At 41.0% G+C, this 26179-nt stretch overlaps 1 protein-coding gene across 3 annotated transcripts in view; it reads left to right on the plus strand.

Moving 5' to 3' along the window:
* Positions 1-26179, plus strand: part of PLEKHM3 (pleckstrin homology domain containing M3) — a 181169-nt gene that overhangs the window by 11597 nt on the left and 143393 nt on the right. For 2 of the 3 annotated variants that reach the window (XM_035007268.1, XM_035007266.1), the window contains exon 2: positions 10032-10952. In XM_035007268.1, the coding sequence (XP_034863159.1) occupies positions 10355-10952 (598 nt within the window). In that variant the 5' untranslated portion in view covers positions 10032-10354. The remainder of the gene's footprint in view (positions 1-10031; positions 10953-26179) is intronic. The other variant, XM_035007267.1, reaches the window with a different exon arrangement.

Genomic DNA, 26179 nt, shown 5'->3' on the forward strand with positions numbered 1-26179 from the left:
GATAAATTATAATTATTATTGTCATCATTTCAGAAAGAACAAGCAGCGTGCAAAGTATGTTGTGGGGACAGTACCAAAGACATCCTGTGGAAATTTAAAGAAAAGAGCAGGCTGTTTTAGGATCAGGGATTAAAGAAAGCTTGTGGAAGAAGTGGCATTGAATCTTGTAGAGTGGATAGAATTTCATAGGTAGAGGTGGGGAGAGGGTACCTCAGCGGTAACTGTGTTAAGTAAGGTTTTGGAGTTGGGAGAACAAAATTTGAGTGATAGCATTGCAGTTTGGAGGAAAAGAGCATATTACGGAAGAGAAGTGAACAGTTGGGCAGGCAAGCCAGGCCAAGGTTGTGAAAGGTTTAGAGTGTCAGGTGAGCAGTTGGCCTTGTTGTCAACAGAAGCTTCATTGAAGGATTTTATTTGCTACTGTCCCCCCAGTGCCCAGAACAGTGCCCAGCCCATGGTGAGCATTCAGCAAATATTTATTGAATGAATAACTGATTGTGGTTTTAGACAAATTGAGCTTAATTTTGTCATGAGATAAGCCAGGTAGAAAAGTCTTAAGAATAGTTGGGAACCTAGGACCAGAGGTCAGGCCTGAGGTTGAGACCGACAGTGGACATTTGGAAGGCATGAACATAGAAGTAATTATTGACAAGTGTGGATAAATGGACCTCAGGAGAATATGTAGCTGGAGTTAGAGAAGAGAGCTCAGACAATGCCCACATTTGGTGAAGGGACCAGTAAGGAAAGGAGAAAGATGGAGACCCAGAATGAGGCAGTAGAAATGAGAGAAAAGGTCAGAGTGTGTGATGTCTGTGAGGCCGCAGAGATGTTTGAGGAGGGGCTGGTTAATAGTGTCAAGGAGGGTCAGGACTTGGAAGAACACTAGTGGTTGTGTACTGAGGAAGTCTCTGCAGAGCTCTAGAAGGGAGGTTCAGTCGAGTGGAGCCTTGTGCCAGGCTGAAGGTGTAAGTGGGCACAGCACATTCTGGGACATTGCTTGTTTTTGTTTTTGTTTTTTTTTTCAAGGTTAGTGTTACTTGCTTTTTGAGCATATATGTAAACAGACAGTGTGCCCACATTATATATATATAATCTGATTCCAAGTCAGTACTGGACAAAACACACCTAACTATTGATCTATTTTCTCTGAGTTATGAGATCATGACTGATTTTTATTTTCTTTGCCATATCTGTCAGTATTTTCCAGAGTTTCTATGAATATTTATTGCTTTTAGAACTGGGAAAACACTCTACCACTTATATTTTTTTATTCTCCTGATGTGTTACGTAGCAATAGATTTCTCATTTATTAAAACTTGTATAGAATGTAGCCTTCTAATGTTCCTTCTGGGCCTATGAAATGGGATTCCATCTGTGTTTCTCGCCATCCTTTTCCTCCGAAAGACCCCTGAACTCCTTATGAGGTCCACAGCGACACCATGTCCTTATCTGCTGTTTGTGGCTTGCCTGTGCTCCATTCACATGCCTACGGTGTTGTCATGTCAGAGGACCTGAAAAAATCATTATCTCTTGCAGCCTCATAGTCCAGAAAGATATTTTACTAGGGTCAGATCCTTCTGTGGTGGATTTTTGACATTATATAATTATATATATATAATATAGATATATAAATATATAGATAATTAGATATATATAATATAGATATATAGATAGATAATATAAATCTATAGATAATTAGATATATATATATAATATATGTAAAATATATATTAGAAAATTTTCAGTCAGCCGCAGCCTTAACCAAAGTGAAGAACACATGAGAGCCACATATGCTGACCGTCCTGGTGATCCCTCTTCATTCTCATGTTTGAAAATGGACTGGCAGAAACGGTTCACCCTAGGTGTCTTCGGCATTGCCCTTTTCTCTCTAGTCCAGCTGCTTCTAAGACACCCTCTCAGCACTCATTAAATTCTGATTACAAGCCATTTAGTCAAGTGGGAGGAAGTCAGCACTTTTACCATCCAGCTTGGGAGAACATGGCACCTTTGTGTGGGTTGGGCTGGTATTATTGCTCATAGCTGCTTCTGCCTCGGTGTGGGAGGACTGCCGTATTCATCCTCTTAATTAGCCTGGCCTAATGAGCATGTAAACAGCAGATTTCCTTGTTAGAAAATAGCAATACACTGATTCTCCATCCTGTTACATTTTGACGCATGCAGGGGATTCTTTCAGTTGAGCTTTTATTACTGCACTGACAAATGGACCTCCGTTTGTCAGTCTGTTAAATAGAAGAAATAACCCTTTTTACAGAAAGGGTATTTTGTTTAAAAATAAGATAAAATATCTATAGATTATGGAGTTTGGCTGAAAAGTAGTGTATTATAAGTAGTTGGTTGCTGACTTTGCCTTTGTTGGGCTGACACATCATTGAAGGTATAGACTAGGAGCATGTGGTTGTTGAATGGGTGAGGTCCAGTGGAGTGCTCCATAATTACAGTTTACATTTTTTAAAGGCATGTTGGAACAACTACCTAGTGAATGATCCACAGGCATAGCAATTTGATGTTAGCGACTTTATTGGATACAGGTAGCTGAGTAAAGCACCCAGAGGTTAAATGGTTTGCCAGAGGCCACCCAGCACGTGTGTGTGGTTGAGCCAGATTTAGAACACAGTTCTAATTAGCTTCTAATTTCCAGTTTTGTGCTGAGGCAAACCACACTGCACCTACGCACTCATTTTATTTAGTTCACTTTGTCAAAGGAACATAATCTACATATTTTGACCTGTCTGAATATGCTGTTGTTATTTCTAATTAATTAATTTCAAAACCAAATGAGGCAAGCTAGGAAGAGGTGTTTACTTATAGAGACTAAACTTGGCATTAGATCCTGGTATTGTAGTGAATTTGAGGCATATATATCCTAGGGAAAAGATGAAGTTCTAAAAAGAATGAGGTTGAAAAATGGAGCCCCAAAGGATGAAAACACAAAGATTACACAGGAGGTTAAGTAAGGCACCCTGCCTGGCGTCCAGTCACTTAGAGTGTGGAGTGGGATACATGGGATAGAGATTGTTAATCATTTCAAGGCAATGTGGCAAACCCAGGGTGCTATGAGAGAGCCTGAGCAATTGGGAAAGGCTCCCCAACTTGGAGCGAAGCATGGAGGAGTAAAACAGCAAGGTGAATGTTGGTTAGAATCTACAAATTGGAGAGGTGCATAGGTCACGAAAGGCCGTGAATGTCATGCAAAGGAATAACAGTGCATTCATTCAACACCTGAATATTTAGCGCCCCCCCCTTTTTTTTTTAAGCATGTCAAATGCTATTCTGTGCACTTGGGATACCTTAGTGAACAAAGTGAGCATAAATTCCTGCCCTTGAGGAGCTTATATTTTATTAGATAGAAACACTAAACATTAAATAAATAAGTAAATTAAGTGGTACTTTAGAAAATGGTAATTGCGTAAGGAGAAAGGGTCAAGCCAGGTGATCAAGGTTAACAGAAACAGCGGTAAGTCATATTGATAGGTATCTACCCTTGATATGATGTGATGAGAATGGCACTTCGCCTCTGTGGTTTTTTCCCCCCAAAACATATAGCTCTAGTCTAATCGTGAGAAAAACATCAAATAAATCCCAGTTGAGGGACAATCTATAAAACACCTGGCCTATACTCAAAATTGTCAAGGTCATCAAAAACAAGTAGTCTGAGGGGGCGCCTGGGTGGCTCAGTCGGTTAAGTGGCTGCCTTCGGCTCGGGTCATGGTCCCAGGGTCCTGGGATTGGGCCCCGCATCGGGCTCCCTGCTCGGCGGAGAGCCTGCTTCTCCCTTTCCCTCTGCCTGCCACTCTGCCTACTTGTGCTCTGTCAAATAAAAAAATAAAAAAAAAATAAATCTTAAAAAAAAAAAAAAAACAAGTAGTCTGAGAAACTCACAGCCAAGAGGAGGTTAAGGAGATATGACAATTAAATGTCATGTGGTATCCTGGGTAGAATCCTGGGACAGAAAAAGGATATTAGACAAAATTGAGGAAAGCCCAGTAACATATGAACTTTAGTTAATAATGTATTAATACTGGTTCATTAATTGTGACAAATGTGCTGTATAACTGTAAAGTGTCACATGGAGGAAACTGGTTGTGGGGTTTGTTGGGACTCACTGTACTATCATTGCAATAATTTTGTAAATATAAAACTTTTAAAATTATAAGTTTGTTTTAAAAAAAGAGTAAAAGGAATCAGATGTCCAGGGTGAAGATGTATGTTATAATTTTAAATAGGATGGTCAGGGTAGGCTTCCTTGAAAAGGTGACATGAATAATCACGTCAGGAGAGAGTTGGTCATGTTGGTTCTGAGGGAACAGCCAGTGCAAAGACCCTGAGGTGAGAACATGCCTACAAGTTTGCGAATCTGCACAGAGGCCAGTGTGGCCAGATGGCAGGGAGGGTTGGCAGTAGGGAGAGTATGAGCTCATGGGGGAGGGATGGTGGAGCAGATTGAGGTAAGGGCTTTTAGGCCACGATTGGTCACGTATTGTGTGCCAGGAACCATGCCACGTATTGTCTTATTTAATTCTCTCACCTGTCCTGAGAGAGAAGTATTATTAGTTTGCTGATTTTGCAAACGAGAAACCTGAAATTAAAGAGGAAAGTGACTTGTTGAAGTCCCATTGCTGGTAATTGGTAGAGCTGCAGTCCTTCCTTGCTGGACTAGATCTCCAAGGAAACTACTGCGCGCAAGAAAATCTGACTCTCTGCCTGTTGTTTTTGTTGTTTTAAGTTGTGGTGAAAAACACATACAAAATTTATCATCTTAGCCATTTTTATGTGTCAGTAGTGTTAAGTGTATTCACATTGCTGTGAAACAGATCTCCAGGACTTTTTCATCTTGCAAATCTGAATATCTATACCCCTTAAACACCACCTCCTTCTTTGCCAGCCCCTGAGCCCCTGGTAAACCACCATTCTACTTTCCGTTTCTATGAGTTAGACTACATTTGATTCCTCATCTACATTGGTTTGTGTAGCATTTGTATTTTTGTGACTGGCGTATTTTACTTGGCATGATGTCCTCACAGTTCATTCATGTGGTAGCAGACAGGATTTCCTTGCCTCTTTTTTTTTAGTTTTATTTATTTTTAAAGATTTTATTTATTTGTCAGAGAGATAGAGAGCAAGCACAAGCAGGGGGAGCAGCAGAGGCAGAGGGAGAAGCAGACTCCCCACGTAGCAAGGAACCAGATGCAGGACTCGATCCCGGGACTCCAGGATCATGACCTGAGCTGAAGGCAGACGCTTAACCAACTGAGCCACTCAGGCGTCCCATTTCCTTGCTTTTTTAAGGCTGAATTCTATTCTGTTGTACAGATATACACCACATTCTGTTTATCAGCCTATTTTGTCAGTAAAGTTTTACCAGACACAGACAAGCCCATTCATTTCCCTATTGTCTGTGGCTGCCTTCCGCACTACAACAGTAGAGGTGAGTGGTAGCCAACGTAACTGTACGGCTCCTAAAGCCAAAGCTACTTACCCCTTACAGAACATGCTTGCTGACTCTTGTTCTACTGGAGAGACTCTGAAGGGTTAAGAGAAGAGATGTGGAGGCTGCATTAGAGGGAGGAAGGCAAGAGGCAGGAAGACCTTTCTGGTTTTGTGAGAACAGGGACACAGGTGTGAAGATGGGGCTTGCCCTCAAGAAGCTCATAGTCTAATTGGGGGGAAAAAGCCGGTTTACAAAGTTGACTTGTTCAGTGATGGGTTAGACATTCAGGGAAGGAAGAGACCTGAAAGGACTGAGTCCTCAGGAAAGACTTCATAGAGGGCTGGGATTTGGGATGGGATGGATCAGATTGACACAGGATATGGAAGAATGCACCTCCTTCTCAGGAGGCCTTCTCAGCCACACCTTACCCATGAGGGTAAGACAGCGAAAGCAGTTAGATCTGTGCCTGGCATACGGTAAGATTTCCACTACTCTTGTAGTAATGTAAATTCCACAAGAGCAGGAGTTGTATCTGTTTTGTTCGCTGTAGTAACACCTATGCTTAGAACTCAGTAGCCGCTTCAGTAAATATTTATGGAATGAATAAATCACTGTAACTCTCAATAATGCTTTTTAGCTATTTAATTTGTACTGTGGAAATCAAAGAGCTGGACCTCTCACACTGGTCTGTCAATTCATTTATTACACTAAAGAGTAATTTATTTATTTATATATTTATTTATTCATTAAGTTTTTTTTTTTTTTTTTACTTTTAAAGCAGTGGCTATTTTTACTGTTTATTGCTAGAGATAGTCATGTGGTAAGTGGTGGTAAGTCAGAGGTACTGGCAAGAAAGGAAAAAGAGGAGAAGAAAACAATGTTAATAATCCTAAAGATAGCCACTCAAAAATAATTCATTAACTTACTTAAAAAATATTTATTAAACTGCACCTGTGTTCTGGAGGTCCAAGGGTGAGCAAAATAGACACAGTTGCTGCCTAAGAGGGGCTGATTGACACTGAAACTGGTAATTACAAATGTAAAGTGTGTAACTTACAGACATGCAAGTGCCGTGGAAACTTAAACAAGGACATTTAACCTAGTGTGGGACACCAGAGGGTGTTTCCCTGAGGAAGTGACAAGTCCTGATTATTGGTTGCTGTGTGACAAAATACTCCCAAACTTAGTGTCTTAAAACAATTTATTGCCTCTCACCGGTCTGGGCTACCAGGTTCATCTGGACAGTTCTCAGTTGGGATCTCCTATGAGTTGCAGTTAGATACTGACTGGGGCTGAAATCCTTTGCAAGCTTGACTGGCTGTCATCCAAGGTGGCTTCTTCACGTACATGCCTGGTGCCTCCCTGTTGCAACGTGACCTCTCTTTCTAGCAAATAGCCTTACTTCCTAGATAACAGCTCAGAGCTCCAAGAGATAGGAAGAGGAAGCTGCCAGGCCAGGTAAGGGCTATACCTCAAATGGACACAGCATCATTTCTGCCACACTCTATTGATCAAAACATCACAAGTCCTGCCCAGATTCAAGGGAGTGGAAAAATAAAGTTAGCAGAAAAGCATGTGGGGTAGAATTTGTTGTGGCCATCTTTAGAGAATACAAGTCTGTCACTTGATGTTAGGTTGAAGGATAATTTGGCATTAGATAGGCAAAAGAGAGAGAGGGAGTAACCCCTCCAGCAATGTGGACAGGACTGGAAGTCAAAAAGGTAAACCTCGGTGGGACTGAAAGACCGGAGCGACTGAGTGGAGGAAGAAGAGGAAGACAGGAAAACGCTGGGTCACATAGAGAAGAGTAGAGGTTTTTAGGGTATGATTAGAAGGCTAAATGCATATTTCTATCAGAAAGGAAGGGGAATAGCTGCGTAAGTTCCAAACAGAGGTAATGGAAAGCACTAAATAGTGAAAATCAGAATTCCTATAATGGGAAAGACAGGTTAGCCTAGAGAAGGACTTGGGGTGGAGTGGGTATGGGTCAGGGAAATCTTGCCCCAAATCACGTAGTTCATATGAGACTATTGGGAGTTGAACCAGAACTGACTCTAGAGCTTAGACCCTTTCCACTATATTGCTCACCACACTGCCTATGGAAAGTCATATAATAAATTTGAAAATCTCTTGCTAATCAAAAAGTAATTTACTCTTTCTAATTTGTTCCTAGCCATTCAGGCAAATACCTTCTAAATTTCTTAAGCTCAACTCAAAGGGCACCTTCTTTTGAAGACTTTCCTAATGCATACAAAAGTGTCCATGTGATCTCATAATCTCTTGGCCTCGGTGTCCCCTTCTGTGAAAGGTTGGAGTTGGAAGGATGACTTCAAAGTTCCCTTCCTTGTCTAACAGTCTATGGTTCTAGGATGTGTGGGGTAACAGTGTTCCACAAGCTAGCAGTGATGGCCATCAATGGTTGTATGCTTCTAACCAGCCTATGAATACCTAAACAGAGAGCACAAAGAGTATATTTCTAGACATTTTGATTTAAAATAAGAAAGAAAGAATCACTTTGAAGGTATTTACTCTCTCTTTCTAGTATGATAACAGACTGAATTTTAAGCACTGGGTAAGGAAAGGAATATGAGTAATGCAATCTTAGATGAATAACTAACTGCTCTGCACCTTGGTGCCTCATCTATAAAATGGGAAACTTATGTTAAAAAAAACAAAATTTGAGTGAGTAAACTTGAAGATAAGTTTGGCTGTATTCAGCAATTCATGAATCAGGTGACATCCCATCTAGTAAATAGAAAGCTCTACAAAATGGAAGTCTTTTACAGGCAGAAGGGGTAGAAGCAAGGTCACCTTCCTTTGGGGGGAGGGCAGGAATCTATGGGGCAGATTACCTCAGTAGCGCTGATCAGGTAATTCCAGATTTACTGGTTAAAGGTCACATTCCTGGGAAAGGCGGAAAGTACTGAGGCTGAGGTTAGGTATAAGTCGATTTGCTGATGTGGGGCTCCACACAAGTGACTCCATTTTGTGCCCATTATTTCTTTTTTTAGCACTTAGACTTTATTATGTTCATATGAAATTTTAGTAAAGAAAGAACTAAAAGTTTCACGATTTATTATGTATTTCTTTTTCATAACCTCTGGTGTAGAAGATGAAACTAAAAATCCCATGTTTCAAAATTAGAGAAGTAGTGAAACCCTATTGCACAATTCAAGAGGCTTAGGGCTTAACTGTAAACACAGGAAGAGAAACCCTGTTTGCAACTATTATAACTGATGTTTATCTCTAAAAGTCAATCAGTGCCTTACTGCATAAGGGCTAACATAATAAGTACCAAAATATAAAATGTAGACAAATTCATAGTCATTATCACTTCACAAGAGGTTAACCACAGAGTTGCTGTGAACTGCAAACCTCTTGACATACTTTAAAATAAAGGGCTATATTATGGTGATTAACATAACATAATAAAAAATAATAATAAAAAAATAAAGGGCTATATATATTAGTTTAATTTACATATATTAAGCAATGTGGATTGGTACTATTGATTTAAATGTAATGGTTAATGACCTAAGTGCTAAAAATGATTTTAATGAACCATAAAATCATGCAGTTTTAAACAGAAAAAGCACATCTATGAACCTTTGCAGGGACATGCAGAGCTGTTGCTAATTGCCTAATTTTACGTACTTGTAAGTAAGTAAGGGCAAAAAGCCCCTTGCATGGTGGTTTTGTTTTTCTGTTCATTTTTTGGGTACACATACAAAGGTGAATGTGACTGTTGAGCACATGAAATGTAATAGGGTGACTGAGAAACTTTATTTGATTATTATAAATTGAAATGGAAATAGTCGTATATGGCTGGTGTCTACCGTATTGGATAGCATCACTGTCAAGTTCTGTGCCAATTAGACCTTGGAGATCGAGCCTTTCTCAGAGATAGTGAGTTAGTGCTCATGAAGGGTATTTTCTGCCCAGCCCTGAGGCTGGACCTGTACTCCTCGGCCAGTCCTCAAAACCTCTGGGAGTTGGGAGCCTGAAGCCTTTTTTTGAAGCTGACTGGAGGAATTCTGAAGTCCATAGGCATTCAGTAGGTATTACATAATCCAAGCCTGGGAAGCACAAACACAGTAATTTTGGGGTTTAATAAAAGGGCAGAGCCTCCCTGGGTCCTTCCCCCTTGCGCTTCTTAGCCTGACAGACCATCAGCGCTTTCAAAGTTTGTGAAAGGACTCATGCATTTGTGACTTTTAGATTGATTATGATGTAGGCCCAGACACAGAATCCTAGTCTCTCTGCTTACTATTTTAGGTCAACATTTTACAGAGATTTGCCAGGACTGTCTTTTCACAACTGTTCTCAAAGGCTTTTCTGTATGAGTAAAAGCTGTTGACCTTAATTCCCCTTATCAAGGGTTCCACCCTGCTCTGTGTAGGTTCTAGCACTAAAGCCGGTAGTGATGTGTACTCTTGACAGTGGAACTTCTGTGTAGGTGTTGTCCACCTTGGGGCATGTCTACATAGAAGAGATGTAAAGATGGGGAAATCATTGGGCAGATTCATGTACTATAGAATACAGTGAACCACGTGTCAATGTTGTGCTGTTTCTTCTCTTCCAGGAAATTAAGGATTGCATGGCATTGCTTTGACAAGCACTTCCTGTTATCTTTACAGAGATCTCAATGAAGAATGATCTCAAAGGAGCATTTGTCTTCCCACATCTCTGCTAATGGCCAGTAGCTACTAGCAAATGCTCTTAATGACTGAAAAAACATCAACTATCCTTGTGGTTGGCCTGCTCTAGGCAGTCGAATGAAGGTTTCTTTCAGTTGTTTCCAGAACTCAGTTGCTGAAGCGCACCTCTCTTTGTTGGGTGAATGAATGTTCATGAAGCCCTTTCCTGAACCAGCTGAGGAGCCTTAGGCCTCTTGGAGCCTGTGACATGGAAGCTTTGGAAGTGGATGATATCAGCCCAGCCTTGGAAGTTACTGAGGATTTCTTTAGTACTTTTGATACTAAGCTAGAAAAGGCTGTGCAGCAAGCTGAGGTTTATGGGATTCAGGAAGTCCCTGAATTGGTGGGGCACGAGGTCCTCACTAACATAACAGACAATGGTGCTATCAGAAATGTTGCCTCCCTGGGCAAGGGGGGCCTGATTTGGGACCACTGTAAGAGCAGGCTCTTAGAAACCAAAGCTCAAAATGTCTTCCCTGCCAAAGAACAGTTTATGGTTCAGAAGGGGACAGCCCCAGATAATCTTTCGTGGATGGAACAAAAGGAAGCATCGACCTTTAATTTTTTCAACATCTGTCCACGTCGGAGGGACAGGCCTCGCTCCGTCAATGACTTATTGGATGAGACCTCTACTTTCAAGCCAGGCCATGCTCGGTCAAGGTCAGATATTACCCAGGTGGACTGGAGGCTAGTCCTCCAAACCATGCCTCTGCAGCAGCAACCGTGTCTTCGGGGCCCTCATTTCACCAGGCCAGCTTTTCTGTCATCCTCACCAAATAAGGTCGAAGATGCTCAAGGGAATACTGGTATGTTTTTATATCTGACTGCTATTGAACAATCGTTGACTTTCCTTTGTCTGTCTTACATTTACCTCAGGGGAAGTGTACTCTCCAGTGTCCCTGTCCGGTTTTGCTTACTTAAGCTCCCTCTTCCATTTGCTTTCACGCTTTACCTGAAGCCTCAGCCTTGGTGTCTTCATAAGAAGTGCTGAGTGAAAAGTTGACTGTGGTTAATTCTCCCTTTCTAATCTTGTGTGTAAGAATCTGCATAGTCTCATAATTCATGTAGTATTTGCCTTTGTACAGAGTTTGATACTGCTTGTTCACATCAGTAGATGTTCATCTGATCACACACTGGGCATAGCCTTGTGCTAGGAAGCGTTTAAAGATGTATAAAGACACCATCCTTGGCTTAAAGAACTTCTCACTTAAGCCGAGGGGATCAGACACTAACAAACACTCAAGAAGGCACCAGAAGTGAGAGGAAGTAGAAGTCAACTGAAATATTTGTGAGGGGGCTTTTGTTTTACTTTATATTGTTGGGATTTATTTCAATGGGCAGGTGACAGTGACTGAGAGGACAGAGGAAGAAGACACTGTGCTGGGTTTGTTAGGAAGGGCTTATGAGAGTTCACGGAGTTTCAGCTGGACCAGGAAAGACACTCAGATGCAGAAAGGGGGTCACGGTAGAGGACACTCGGTCAGGATTACAGCTGGAACCAAGGTGAGGAGATGAGAGGTGCAGGGGGGAGCAGAGGATCCCATGGAGGCTAGTGGGAGGGAAAGGTGGGAGAGGTTGGTTCAGACCTCATGGTGTGGGGCCCTGAATTTCTCTTTTTCCTCATACTTCATGCACAGTACATGTGCACATGAATTCTGTGAGGTGTGACAAACCATGTCTTCATTTCCCACAGCATTTTCTTTTAGATATCTTAAACATTTAATAATATTACTATTATTAATTAAATTTGAAACTCATCGGGGCACCTGGGTGGCTCAGTCGGTTAAGCATCTGCCTTTGGCTTAGGTCATGATTTGGGGATCCTGGATCGAGCCCCGCCTCAGTCTCCCTACTCAGCAGGGGGTCTTCTTCTCCCTCTCCCCCTGTTCCTCCCCCCTACTCGTGCTTACTCTCTCTCTCTCTCTCTCTCACTCTTTTAAATAAGTAAATAAAATCTTTAAAAAAAATAAAAATAAAGGAATTTGAAACTCATCAATGAGAATCAAAGTGACACTTCCAATCACTCCTACTTTACTCTCGCATAGACTTTTATAAAAGGGCCTCACAGTAAGGATTTCTTAAATTGGCCTTCCTGAAGTGTGCTTTCTCATATTATGAACGGGTTTGTTAGTGGGAAGTGAACCATACATTCCCTCTCTCACTGATTTGTGATCAGCTGTTTACTATCTTCTGGTCACTGAGAAAGGGACTGTTATTACCCATTGTTTTATCCTCAACATGGTGCTCTGAACATAGTTTATGCTCAAAAAAATTGTTTAAAATGTGAAATGAATGTAATTCTGATAAGCTGCTAAATTAACAACAATAACTTCTTTAGCCAGTTTTCGTCTTTCTAGAAAAAAAAAACCTCCACCCTCTTTTCTGAGGGCCTCGCGCCATCATCTAGCATTTCATACCTTGCACATCCTCTCTGTGAAGCTCTTTAGCAGCAGTGAAAAATGAAGATTTGCTTTCATCTCAAAGGCTGCCCTGCACTAGCCTTGTGATAAGAGAAAATCAAACAGATATGGCTTATAAAGTGGCCCCTTGTGTTGGCAGCATGTTGCCCTGGCCTTGGAGGGGTATCCAGATACCTCTGAGACTCCCGGGTTGCCTAGGTACAGTTAGGATTCCCCTTTCTGGAAGAATCTGACTGCTGCTTGGTGAGCACAAAGCCTCGTGCGATAATTAGGCTTTGCCATTTAGTCTTTCTGAAGGCAATCATTTGAAGTAATTTTGAAGTAATTTTTTTTTTTAAGATTTTTTTTTTTTAATTATTTATTTGTCAGAGAGAGAGATAGGGAAAGCAGGAACACAAGCGGGGATGGGGGAGAGGGAGAAGCAGGCTTCCTGCCGAGCAGGGAGCCCGATGTGGGACTCAATCCCAGGACCCTGGGATCATGACCTGAGCCGAAGGCAGAAGCTTAACGACTGAGCCACCCAGGCTCCCAATTTTGAAGTAATTTTGAAGTAATTCTGCATCAATCCTCAACTCTTCCCAGTTCCCTGATAGTGTTTCTTTAAAAAAGATTATTGCTTTGGATTTGAAGGTCATTTCTTTCCTAGCTTCTTGCTTGGGATGTATGAGAGCAGAATACATCAAACAGACTAACAGCCTACTTGTCACTATCAGAGCCAACACCCGAGCACCCAGTGTGTTTGCCCTCCGGGTGAGAGAGCCCAGGCGGGAAGAGGAGGGGAAAATGGTGGCAGTAACAAACACTGTGCACTGACTATTTTAAGTTCCTTACAAGTAGTAGCTTATTTAATTCATATAATACTCCCGTGATGTAGATATTTTTACTGACCCCATTTTGGGGATGGTGAAACCTGAGGCACAGAGAGCTTAAGTAATATGCTTAGAGTCCCATAGCTGGTACTAAGTGGATCCTTGATTTGAACTTGGGCAGTCTCTCTCCAGAGTCCACGCTCTTAACCACTAAGCTGGAGCTGTACCCTTACCTTGGAAGCCAATAGTTCTCAGTCTCCAGAACCCTCTACTTTGAAAGCCTTATTAGTAATCAGGCCCTGTGGGTGTAGAGGGTGAGAAGTGGTGTGGATGAGACAGACCTGGATGATGTTCATCGAACTAAAATTAATCCCTCAGGAGATCACCAAGCCTGGAAAAACTGAGACACACAAAGCGGCCTAGCTAAACAAGGATTGTTTTTTGCATTTAACATATTCACTAAAATACATGGACAGTGCTGAGCTGGCCACCGTTCTTTAGGGGACTAGTGAGCCCACAAAAGGAGGACTGTAACTTTGCCCTTCATACCCTTGAATGCTGGCTGTACAGAAGAGCTTAAGTGAACTGACACCGTGGATTTGTTACTATGGAAAGAGGGCTTTGGGGTTTTGTTCCATCTTTCAGCTGCCTTTCTCAGTCTTACTTAGAAGCCTATGAATGAATGTATTCTATAAGTTTTATTGCCTCAGGCAGAGATAGACCCAGGACAGGCTTCTTACAAGGGAATGTTGCCAGTGCTAGGTAGATGAAGGGTAGAGTCAGTGGGTCCTACCAGGCTGATGGAGTGTGGCTTGAACCCAACCCAGTTAAGACTGTCTGCACTATCTGAGCGTGGGATAGTGATGTTGAAGAGGTTAGGTCACGAATCACTGGGAAGCACTAGATCTAAGGCAAGACGGAAACAGAGACAGGTTTTTTCTCCCCCAGCTTTACTGAAGTATAATTGACAAAGTTGGAAGGCATTTAAAGTGTATGTTGTAATGATTTGATATACATGTATGTTGTGGAAGGATTCCCCCTGTCTAGTTAGTTCGCACATCCATCACTTCACATCAGAGGCAGTTGTTTCTAAAAATTCTCAAGACAGGTAGTGGAGACAAAGCTTCCTCATGGCCAGCTCTTTTCCTTCCTGCCATGCCCTGGGCAGCCTGTAGCAAGGTGTGACAGGGAGCTAGCCCTGGGGGAAGTTCCTAAACTTAGCTCCTGCCAGAACAGATCATTGCTAGTCCTGGCACTAGTCTGAGTTCTGTACAGACATGCTCTTGACCAACCCTTTCCCCTTTATATCACTGTCATCCTGTTCTTGTTCAGTGAGTAATAATACAGCCATAGGCAGCCTGGAATTTCCCATGAGATTGGAAGAGAGGGTCCTAACATCATAGAATTATAATCCAAATGTAAGTATGAATTAAGGTAAGAATATAGAAAGTCATATGAACATGTGGATGCTAGCTATGTTATCAATATGAAAAACAGATCACACATACAGACATACTTACACCTATAAACGTATACACGTGATAGAGGAAGGTGGGTGTGTGTGGAAAGAACACTCAATTAGGACTCACCGTGTGGGTTTGGAAAAATGACTCGTCTGTTGCTTTTGATTTAAAAACCTAGTGAAGCAGGTTAAATTGTCTCTAAGATCCTCCCAAATCTAAAATTGTATCATTTTAGGATATATTTGAACTGACCCTGCTTCTTGGTTGTATGGGAGCTAATTAACTATAGTCAGATCGGTAAATTGGTAATGGAAAGTCGTCATGGAAATATGGGTATGGTTGAAGAACTTCTGTGTGCCTTGTAACCTACTCTACTTTTGGGTGAACTGCTGTAGTTGCAATTTTTAAAATCTTTTTTCTTTTCTTTTTTTTTTTTTTTAAAGAAATCCTTTGCATTAGCTGTGGAGCTCTGAAACTCAATGGACTGCCGAACCTGACTTCCTTTTCCCTCCCTGACTGTGTTCACATTTTCATGTGCTTGGCAAGGGCAGTGGTCAACTAGCTTTTGTTTCAGTTGGTTTCACTCTCTAGTGACCTGGTACCATTTCTATGCCTCTATCTTCTTGTTCTAAGTACTTTAGGAGAAGGTCTCAAGCAGAGATTTTCTTTAGAGCTAGAAAGACCATGGCAGTATGGTTTCTTTATCTTGAGTTTTATGTTACTCTCTTTCCATTCCCTTTTTCCCCATCTTTCACTTAAAAAAAAAAAAAAAGCCAAATTTGGGACTTATACTAAAATGACTGCTTTTTCAATTATGATGTTTCTGAAAAGCCTTGGAGCCAATAGAGGTGGGAATATTCCTGCAGGCTTAGAACAAGTGAGGTCACCAGGACATGGTCTCTTGCTGAATTTATGATTCACCCTTCAGCAAGATTAGTCAGTACAAAGAAGTTGCTAAAATAGGTTACAAAGTTGATTTTATATGGTTGTATAGTTTCCACTGGTTACATTATTGAATGTTGGTCTGTGGCAGCTATTGGAAAGCCAACACTCCTTATCAACAGCTGATATCCTGATTCTAACATTTCTATATGAGAACTCTGAAAATGAAGTTTCTGATGTTTTTTTGATTGCTCTGTTAATATAGTTTATCTTTCTTGGCTAAGGAGAACTATAGTTACTAATTTCACAAACTGCTAGAGTTACCTTCTTAAAACACAAATCTGTTCATACTGTGTTCTCAAAAACGAATCACGGTTCCCCATTCTTTACAAAATCAAGTGTTAAGTTTTATAAAGCATGCAGGTATCTTCCCAGACTTATCACTCGCACCTTCTATCACCCCACCTATGTGCCATTTTTTAATATGCCATGTCCTTTCAAGTTCCTGAGCCTTTGCTCATGCTTTCTCTTCTTCCAGAATACGTTCCCGGCCTTTTTCACTTTTCAGAATCCACCATTATCTTTCAAGGACTGATCCAAATGCCATGTCCTCCTTGAGACCTTTCTATATTTTTTTCAATTAAAATTCTTTTTTTTTTTTTACTTCACTGTATGTTTTCACAGCATATTTAATTCTGTGAATTATAGGTAATTGCTTATATATCCATCTTCTGCATTAGGTTGGAAGTTTTTTGATGCTATAAACCATATCATAGAAAACTTTGTATTGTACCAAGTATGATCTTATGCGAAGTGTCAGGTTGAATTTTATGTGTTGGTACTCGGAACATCAGGACAATACCATTTTGTTTTGTTTTGTTTTGTTTTGTTTTCCAAAACAGAAATGGCCTCTCTTTCTGTTTTCCTTCCCTATAACTTAAGTTGAATGGAGTTTGTTATTAATACTATCAATAAGAGCTGTCATTCAATGAGAGTTAACTTTACATTCAGCCCTGTGCTAAGATGTGTCTATTATTTAATATTCATAATAGTTTAGTATGATAGATGATATTGTTCTGACTTTACAAATGAGGAAACTGAGTCTTGGAGAAGTTGACCTCACCCAAGGCCATGCAGTAGGATGTGGTAGGACATTAGAGGCCGTGCGTAATCACTCAATAATGCTATCTCTCAAGCCTGAGGAAGTTTAGGTCATTCCCTCCACCACAAATAAACACAATATGATCTAGATTCCAGGTTTGGAGGTTAGAGTTCTCCTCTCATCTTGCACACTGTGTGGTATAATCTTGGCCAAGTCATTTTGCTTCCTGGGATCTCTTTCCAAATCTGTTAAATTAGTTACGAATATTTTCAGAAGCAGTTACCAGCATCCCCAACCACAGGTGGCATAAATAATAAGGCCATTTATCATCTTCTGTTTTCATCCGTCTCACAGGTGGGTGTGCAGCACTTAGTGAATATCAAGCACTATATGCAGTAAACACTTCAGAAGTCCAGAAATAGGTGGTCCGAGGCTCATCAAAGATCCAGGCACTTTCCGTCTTTCTGCTCTGCTTCTCAGTATACTGGTAATGTCTCTTCTTTCCCTTCATTGGTACAAGATAGCTACAGTAGTCCCAAGAGTCATTTTCTTATATATCAGTAGCCAAATTCAGGAAGGAAAAGCAGAGCACCTCCTCTGGGTCTCTTTCCCAGTGGCCCCTAATAGCACCCCTTCGGTAGCTAGAGTCACATGCTCACCCCTAAAGCAATGTCTGGCAAAGGAAAATAGCATTTCTGTGATTGGATTAAACAAATCTTGTTTCTTTCCATGGGGCAAGGGAGAGGACATCTCCTCTGAGCATCTGCCACCATACCTGAACAAGATTAGGGTTCTGTTGGTAAAGCAGTGGGAGGACTAGTTAATGACATGAGCAACAGACAAGTTCTACCTCAGATGGGGCTGGGCCAAAGAGATTTCTAGTCCCTTCTAACTCTAAGTTTCTATGACTCTAGTATGTTACCCAAAGATACTATACTGAAATGCCATTTACCTTAAAATCTGCTGGCTTAAGTATGGGAGATTCTTTTATACTTAATTCCTATAGATTAGGGAAACAGAGTGAAAAGCCCACCATGGCAATGACTGAGCATAGCTTGAAAGTTGGTTTGGAATTGTTTTCTGGGTCACAAAGTTCTTAAAGACTAGGGATTACCCTTGTCACAGAAGGCAGAAAGCCTCTGCATTTAAGAAGTTGGGTCTGTGATCTCCTAGTGGGGTTCACACTTAGAAGTGAAATTGACCAGGACTGTATGGACTAATGCTCTATCACTGTTGCCCATAGCAAAGAACTTAGATGGAAGAGATCCCGAAGTTGGTATGTCTGTCTAGCTAATATGTAGCCAGATATGTTACAGGTTTATTTCTACTAGAGCCTGCACAGATGATATGTCTTTTCCCCTAGGTTTATTTTGAAGGGAGAGCAAATGGGATAGTCTCCTTTACCCATAAAGAAAGGTCTCCAAAGTAGCTCTCAGAAAAGACATTACTTGAGCCTACTTCATTTCTACCAGAACTAGTTTGTTAACAAGTATCTGGGAGCCATCACTGAGTGTTGGCCTGTGGAGCATATTTCAGATGTTCAAGACACAGCCTGTCTTTGGTTCCTATAGTATTATTCTCTTCATATTCTTTGCTATGGACTTTTGTGGCAGTGTCATGATTAATGTGGATCCTGTTAATGTCACTTCTCTTGTGTGCCTCTAATGAGGAGAACAAAAACCTAAAATTATTTAAAACTTTTCCCCCTAGTTTCTGGCTTAAATACAGTTGAATACTATAACATGAAACAGACTTGAAAGACTGCGTTTTATTAACTAGGAATATAAAGAAAAGAGACATGATTGTAATCTAGAATGTTAGAGAGGTCTTCATTGAGGAAAGGATGCTTCAGTGAGCTTAGAGGGTTGAGCACAAGACCAAGGTGGAGGTGAACATAGCATGTGTGTGGGATGCCTGGGAGGCTAAGCCGGACAGGGCTGTATTTTTGAGTTGTAGTCTGAGGTCATGGAGGACCTTCAAAGCCAAACAAATAGACTTAATGTGATATGTTTAGCAAAGAAGCACTTGAAAATTACTTGAAAGTCAAAATTAAAAGGGTATTTTATAAAAAGTATGTAAGTCGACAGGGTTGAGGGGTAGTGGAGGTAGCTACCAGGGAACCACCTCTCCTGTAGCTTTTGTGTCTGTGTAAAGGGGTATCAGTTAGACTCACACTCTTGGCCTCTTTCCTTCCCTTTGCACACTCCACCCCCAGGGAGGAGCAACTTAGGGCAAGTTTAGGAGAGGAACTGGATGTGTATAACTCAGCCTCTCTCACAGGAAGCACTAATTCTGGTCTGTTCCTCCATCCATCAGCCTTTCATGGGCAGTCCCCCAGGAGGGGAAGCCTGTGGTGATCAGTACTGCTTGTGACTCAGAGGTAAGTATGTATAGTCCTAGGGGTAGGAGGACCCCTAAGCTGCGTCCTCCAACTGGCTGATGTTTTGATCTCCATGTGTCTGACAATGTCCGTCAATCTCAGTTGGTTTAAAACTTGGGTGAGTAAAGGGATGCTATTTATTGGTTCCCCTCAGTGTCCCCCCCCCCCCCCCCCCAGAATATAGGATGGATTAACAGATGGAAAGAATGGAAGGGATTGAAACCAATTAGAAGACTCTGCCAGTTATCATGCTGTGAAGTGATAAGATCTAAACTTAGGGTGACCGTGGCCAAAGAGAAAAGTGGGACTTGTGAAAAGAAAAAGAAGGGCTCTGATTGGGCCATAGATCTATTGACAGAATCTGTGTCTGATTCATTTGGTGTCCACAGATTCTAGCAGAGTCCTTTGTGCATTCATTCAACAAATATTTATGGAGACAGCCACTGAGTATACAGGGGTGAGAGAGACATCCAGGTCCCTGCCCTCGAGAAGAAGGAGAGAGTTCTTTGGAGGAAATAAAGCAAGGTGTAAGATAGAGAGGGGGCTCTTGAAGGTGGTAAAGGATGGCCTCACTGAGGATGGCACCTTTGAGGGGAAAAACTAAGGGAGGCACGTAAGTCAGTGGGGCTGGGGAGAGAAGTTCCAAATGGAGAATATAGCAACCTCCGAGTTCCTGAGGCTAGAATGCACTCAGCTTGCTCACAGAACATAAAAGAATGTGGCTGGAATGAGAGAAGGAATGTGAGATGAGGTCAGAGCAGTGGTCAGAAGCCAGATTGTGTGGAACAGGACATGGAGGCAATGTCAGAATTTGGCCTCCGAAGGAAGGAGACAGATTGAGCCGGACGAGAGGTAGGATCAAGTGAATCCTTTTTTAATAGACACAACAAACCTTAGGGTATTGGAAGACAGGAGGAAAAGAGATTAGTGGAGGGATAATATTAAGATGTTGCAGAGGAAGAGATTCTGAAGAAGTGGGAAGGAATTAGGCACAGAGCAGAGGTGGTAGGGTTAGCTTTAATAGGGAGGCAGGGAGATTCTTTTGAGACCAGACGACCAAAATAAGAAACATCTGTTGAATACTCATGATGTATCAGGCATTGTTCTAAGAGCTACTCATTTCTTTCTCACAAGAGTACAGTGAGGAGGTGCTATTATTATAGCCCATCTTAAAGATGACAAAACTGAGGCTCAGGTTAAGTAATTTGCCATGGTCACACAGCCAGTAAGGGCAGAACTGTGATTTCAGTTTAGGTTCATTGGCTCCAGCACCTATGGCCTTAACCACTGTGCTCTGGAGCACTTGTGCGGGACATTGGTTATGCAACGTTGGCATGAAGCCAAGCATAGTATATGTAAAGGAGCTCTCTGCAGTGCACAAAATGAGACAGTGGAATTAGGTGTTTGGCAAGAGTAAAGAAGTATGGAAAAACTGCTGTGGGGATTGTGTCTGGGATCCACTGAAATGAATAAAAGAATGAATTGTCAGGACTAAAGATATGATAGAAATTGAGCAACATGAGTCCCTGTTTAGTGCTATGGTCTGAATATTTGTGTCACTCCCAAATTTCATAAGTTGGGCTGTCTCCTAAATTGATGATATTAGGAGATGTGGCCTTTGGGAGGTGCATGGGTCATGAGGGTGGAGCCTTCATGAATGGTATTAGTGCTCTTATTTACAAGAGACCCAAAAGAGCCCCCTAGCCCCTTCCACCACAGAAAAAATGTAATATATCTGCCAAACTTTGAAAGGCAATCCTTTCAGGCTTGTCTTAGATGGTGTTACACTGAAGTGTATGGCTGTTCTCCATTCATTCTCCACTTTGGCTTCCTTTCACATTTATTAATCTTGTAATAAGAATTTAAATGTGTGCTTTTGATTTGCCAGGATAACTTTGATTTGGAATACTGGCACCACATTGGGCTTTTGAATTCTTTGAAAACATCAAAATGTTGCTCTTTGTCTTTCATTCTAACCATTGCCCAATCTTCGGAATCCTATTCTTGTGACTTCATTCATTGTGCTGACTCAGGCAGTCCAGATTTTCTTGGTAAACTAGGTTACCTAAATGTTTCTTTCATTTATTGTGATCTGGGATATGGTGGTTTTTAAAAAGATAAAATTACATAAAGTAATAAAAATGAAAGTATGTAACCATTTAATAATTATGTAATTACATAAGTAAATATAATATACCTCTAATTATTATTTATATTATGACATATATATCATGTCTGAGGGCTTCATATCAAATAGTATATAGTCTGGACAGGAGGATTGTGGGTGCTGGGATATGGAGGCAGAAAGTTTTTGCTCTTGCCTTTTACATTTTTTTCTGATTTTTTGAATAATTTTATTACATAATTTAATACATATGTGATAAATGTGAAATAGTATCTGAAATCTGAGTCATCAGAGTAGTGTAGCCGTAGAGCCTTGGGGGTTCAGAGGAAGACAGTTGTTTTCAACTAGAGGGGAGGAAGAAGGTCTTCAAGAATAGGTAAGATTTTGGGTTGCCTGGGTGACTCAGTGGGTTAAGCGTCTGCCTTTGACTTAGGTCATGATCCCAGGGTCCTGGGATCAAGTCCCACGTGGGCTCCCTGCTGGGGGGGAAGCCTGCTTCTCCCTCTGCCTGCCACTCCCTCTGCTTGTGTGCATGTGCTGTCCCTCGCTCGCTCTCTGACAAATAAATAAATAAAATCTAAAAAAAAAAAAAAAAGAATAGGTAGGATTTTGTACTAGCCCTCGTGTGAGGAAAACACGCATAAGCAGAGGTTAGGGGAGCTCTAGACAGGGAGGTCAGTGAGAGAACATGCACGAAGGTTGGGAGGGGTGAGTGGTAGAAACAGTATCAAGTTACCTGACTGGAATATGGGGGAGTGGAGAAAAGTGCCTGCATTGTGTGAAAGGTCGCTGGGGAAAGTCATAATGGAGGGATCAGACTAACATCTTCTGAACCCCCAATCAATCTTAATACCCCTAGAAGTGGGACAACCACCTGTGACGTATTCTTGTCAAAAAAAAAAAATCTAAATGAACCTCAAGATCTAAATAGCAGTTGACAGAAAACATGGGAAACAGAGGAACATTTAAACAACACCATGAGGATACACTCGGCCAAGTCCAGAATGTGAGAATGTCTACAGGACAAATGAACTTATTTCTTCAATAAATATGTGGCATGAAAAAGAGAAAGGAGAAAGAACTGTTATAGATTTAAAGAGATTTAAATGATGTATCAGCCAAATCAATGTGTGAACCTAAGTTGAACAAACTATCTGTATAAAGAAATTTTTTGAGACAATGTGGGAAAATCAGATACGGACTAGGTATTAGATGAGGATTATTCATGTTGTTGGGTGTGAAAATGGGGTGTGTGTGTGTGTGTGTGTGTGTGTGTATTGAAGTTTTATCTGTCAGATTAGAGATTCCCCTGAAGTATTTACAGTAGAAATGATAAAGTGTTAGCAATCTGCTTTCAAATATTGCAGCCAAAACAACCGACAAAAAGCCAGAGTTGGAGAGGGGCGGGAGATAGAGAACAAGAATAGCAGAAACTTGATTTTCGAAGCTGAGGGATAGATCCCTGGGTGTTTATTTTCTCTTCTACATGCTTTGGAGTGTGTTTAAAATTTTCCATAATAAAATGTCTTAAGGAGTTTGAACTTTACTGGGTGGGAGGGGTGGTGCATGACCCAGGTAACAGTGTGGGAGATGACCAGGAGGAAGGCGGACTAGAGGTGGGAGCTCATTTAAAACCTGGATTAGGTCTTAAAGGTACAACTTTCCAGTTATAAAATAAAAAGCCATGGGGTTGTAATGTACGGCATGGCAACTCTAGTTAATACTGTATTGCATATTTGAAAGTTGCTAAGAGAATATGTCTTAAAAATTCTCATCACAAGAAAAAAATGTTCTGTAATTTTGTATGCTGGCGGATGTTAATTAGACTTACTGTGGTGATCGGTTTATAATATATGCAAATATCCAGATCATTATGTCTGAATTGTACATCTGAAACTAATATAATGTTATATGTCAATTATGCCACAATAAAAAATAAAAAAAATAAAAAAAACCTTGATTAGGGTGGTGGCCATGAGAAAGGAAACTTTTCCGAGAATAGGTAGAGGAAATAAGAGCAAAAGAGGAACTCTGGCAGGTTGGCGGTACAGAAGTGAATCAGGCGCGTGATGGGGAAAATTCCCTTCTTCCTCTTCAGTAACTAGCAATCATTGTCCTTAAACCGCTGCACTGGTGCTGCAGGTTGAAGAGAAGAGGAAGAAGGGGTCTTCACTGCAGAGGAACTGAACCAGGTCTTCATACTAGCCGAAGTGGAAAGCAATGGGGAAATGAAGAATTCAGGAGTTGGGTTTTGGGGGTTTTTTCCCCTCTTTTTCACAAGGAATTACTTGTGGTTTCAGTATGAAATTTTTGGGTACAGTGATTTATTTTGAGCATCCTTTCCTAATTTATTGAGGAAATGGTGATAATTCTTGTCAATGATCCCATCTGAATCATTTATGATATTAGTTAAAATAGATTTTATATTACTCATTTGTGAAATTGAACACTTTACAATAATGTGTGGGAGGTTAATTAAATGAGTTGAAATGATATGGTCTCGGGAAATAAAAGTTGAACTATAAGTTAATGAAAGCTTAGATTTAAATATATACCTTCTGATTTGTCTGTAGCATAAATATTAAAAATAAACTTCATATAGAAACAGAAAGTAGCAGTTGTTTGAGACTAAAGAGAAATGGTCAAAAAAAAAAAAAAAAAAAGAAATGGTCGTCCTTTAGCCCTCTACAACTCAAAAACCATCAATACTTCACACAGGAAATATTAGTAAGGTCTGATATAAACAGACCCTCCAGAGAGGAATACGCACCCCAGAGGATAGCTTTCTGATCATGTTTGCTCTCTACTTGATTGTTCTTTTTCAAGAAATTAACGCTACAAACTGCAGCCTATAAATATGGGCCATTTCCTATGATCAACACCAATCTCTTCTGTCTCAGTTTAATGTACCTATTTAGAGAGGGCTGAGCCAGGTGGTTGAAAAATCTGGAAACACAATGCATTCTCTACCCTTACTCTGCATCAAGAAGGTGAAGGGACTTTTGAGACACCCAGGCAGGACTTCTAACTCGGTCCACCCGGGCTGGCATCTACCACCCTAGCTTGGACAGTCAGAAAGAGGTGAGTTTTTAATCAGGTTTGCTGCTGGCTTGGGCCCAATTAAAGTAGAATTTCTAATTCGTGCTTGCTATTGTAAAAAGCTCTCAGGGAGGAAAGAAAAGAAGAGAAAAATTTCTAGCTAAAAGCAAGAAAGGTAGTTTTTATTTTACTCAGGGATGCGTAGCTGAGCCATTGGGTCACAGGACAGATGGGGATGGAGGGACACATGGTTATGAGTCTTATTATGGAAAAGATTCAACTACCATCAGCGCTTGATGGAAATGAGAGGGGGAGAGGTAGCAGCAGCGTCTCTAACAGCACTATCTCCCTTATTGCATTATCAGAAAAGACAGATAACTGAGAATAGGCATCCATTATCTCTCTCTACAAAGGGATTAGTGTAGGTTGCAAGAAATTAATGGCTTTTGAGTTATCACAGAAATACTAATGAATGTCAGGACTGGAGATGTAAAGCAGGTAAAATTGGCTTTTCTCTGCCTCATTTCTCTCCTTTTCTCTTTTGGTTTGCTATTTTAAGATCTAGATCTGTGTTACTTTTTTTTTTTTTTTTCCTTCAGCCAAGATCAGAAATCATACCCTTTGGGAGTGTGATTTGTCTTCTTTAGGGAATGACTCAATTAGTTTATGACTGTCTCCAATGTGTGCTAGCAAAGAAATTAAGAAACAGAATGAAATGAAAATTTCAGAAATGAAAATCTTTACCAGGGAGGGGTGCTGCCTCTTGCATGGATGTCCTTTTCACGCCTGATAAAAGTATCAGGAAGTCTCCCAAATGACAGTCTCCTTTTTTTTTTAAAGATTTTATTTATTTATTTATTTGACAGAGACAGAGATAGCGAGAGCAGGAACACAAGCAGCGGGAGTGGGAGAGGGAGAAGCAGGCTTCCCCCCGAGGAGGGAGCTTGATATGGGACTCGATCCCAGGACCCTGGGATCATGACCTGAGCCAAAGGCAGACGCTTAACGACTGAGCCACTCAGGCGCCCCGACAGTCTCCTTCTATTAAAGTACTAAACTTGCATACGTTACAGCTAAGCATTGATTAATGATGGCACAACCAGATAAACTCATGAAACAGGGGAAGGGAAAGAAATAATACCTACTATATGCTGGGCATTGTGCTGGGAGCTATATTTCTCATTCAACAAGTACTTTTTAAAAGCCTACTGTGTACTAGGCATTGCACTATGTGCTGTGATAATAAGGATGAAAAGACAGACCTCTCTTCTGTCCTCAGTAGAGCTTACAGTCCAATGGGGAGGACACACTTCTTTAAAAACTTCAAAATTTTTTTTTATTCAGATATTTAAATACACGATTATAATACAGCCTTATAAGAACCCATCAGAGAGGAATAATAGGGATACTTGTTACTGACCCAGGGCTGTGTGTTTGCAGGTGAGGGATTGGGAGAGTCAGGACAGACTCTGTTCCTGGAAGAAAGCATGGCTAAGTGAGGAAGGGTAAGTGTGTGGTAGCTGGGGGAAGCAGTGGGAAGGAACATTGTAAGCAGAAGGAACAGTATAAGCGCATCCAGGCTCAGAAGTGAGAGAGAACTGCTATCTAAGCAGAGACCTAAAACGAGCTAGTTGAGTCAAGCCTGGGGAAGTAGTTGTAAGACAGAAGGCTCATGAACTGGCCTTGAAGACTAATGGGGGTGTCTGAGAAACAGGAGTTTATTGGCAGCAAACTTCATGTTCTGTTCTATCCTTTCCATTGACCCTTCTTGGCTTTCCTAACCCAAAGAAAGATGGAAGTATTGGCAAGGAGT

This window comes from Mirounga leonina, unplaced genomic scaffold, assembly GCF_011800145.1.
Source record: "Mirounga leonina isolate KUSES-001 unplaced genomic scaffold, KU_Mleo_1.0 Mir_151, whole genome shotgun sequence".
In the NCBI taxonomy this organism is placed as follows: domain Eukaryota; kingdom Metazoa; phylum Chordata; class Mammalia; order Carnivora; family Phocidae; genus Mirounga; species Mirounga leonina.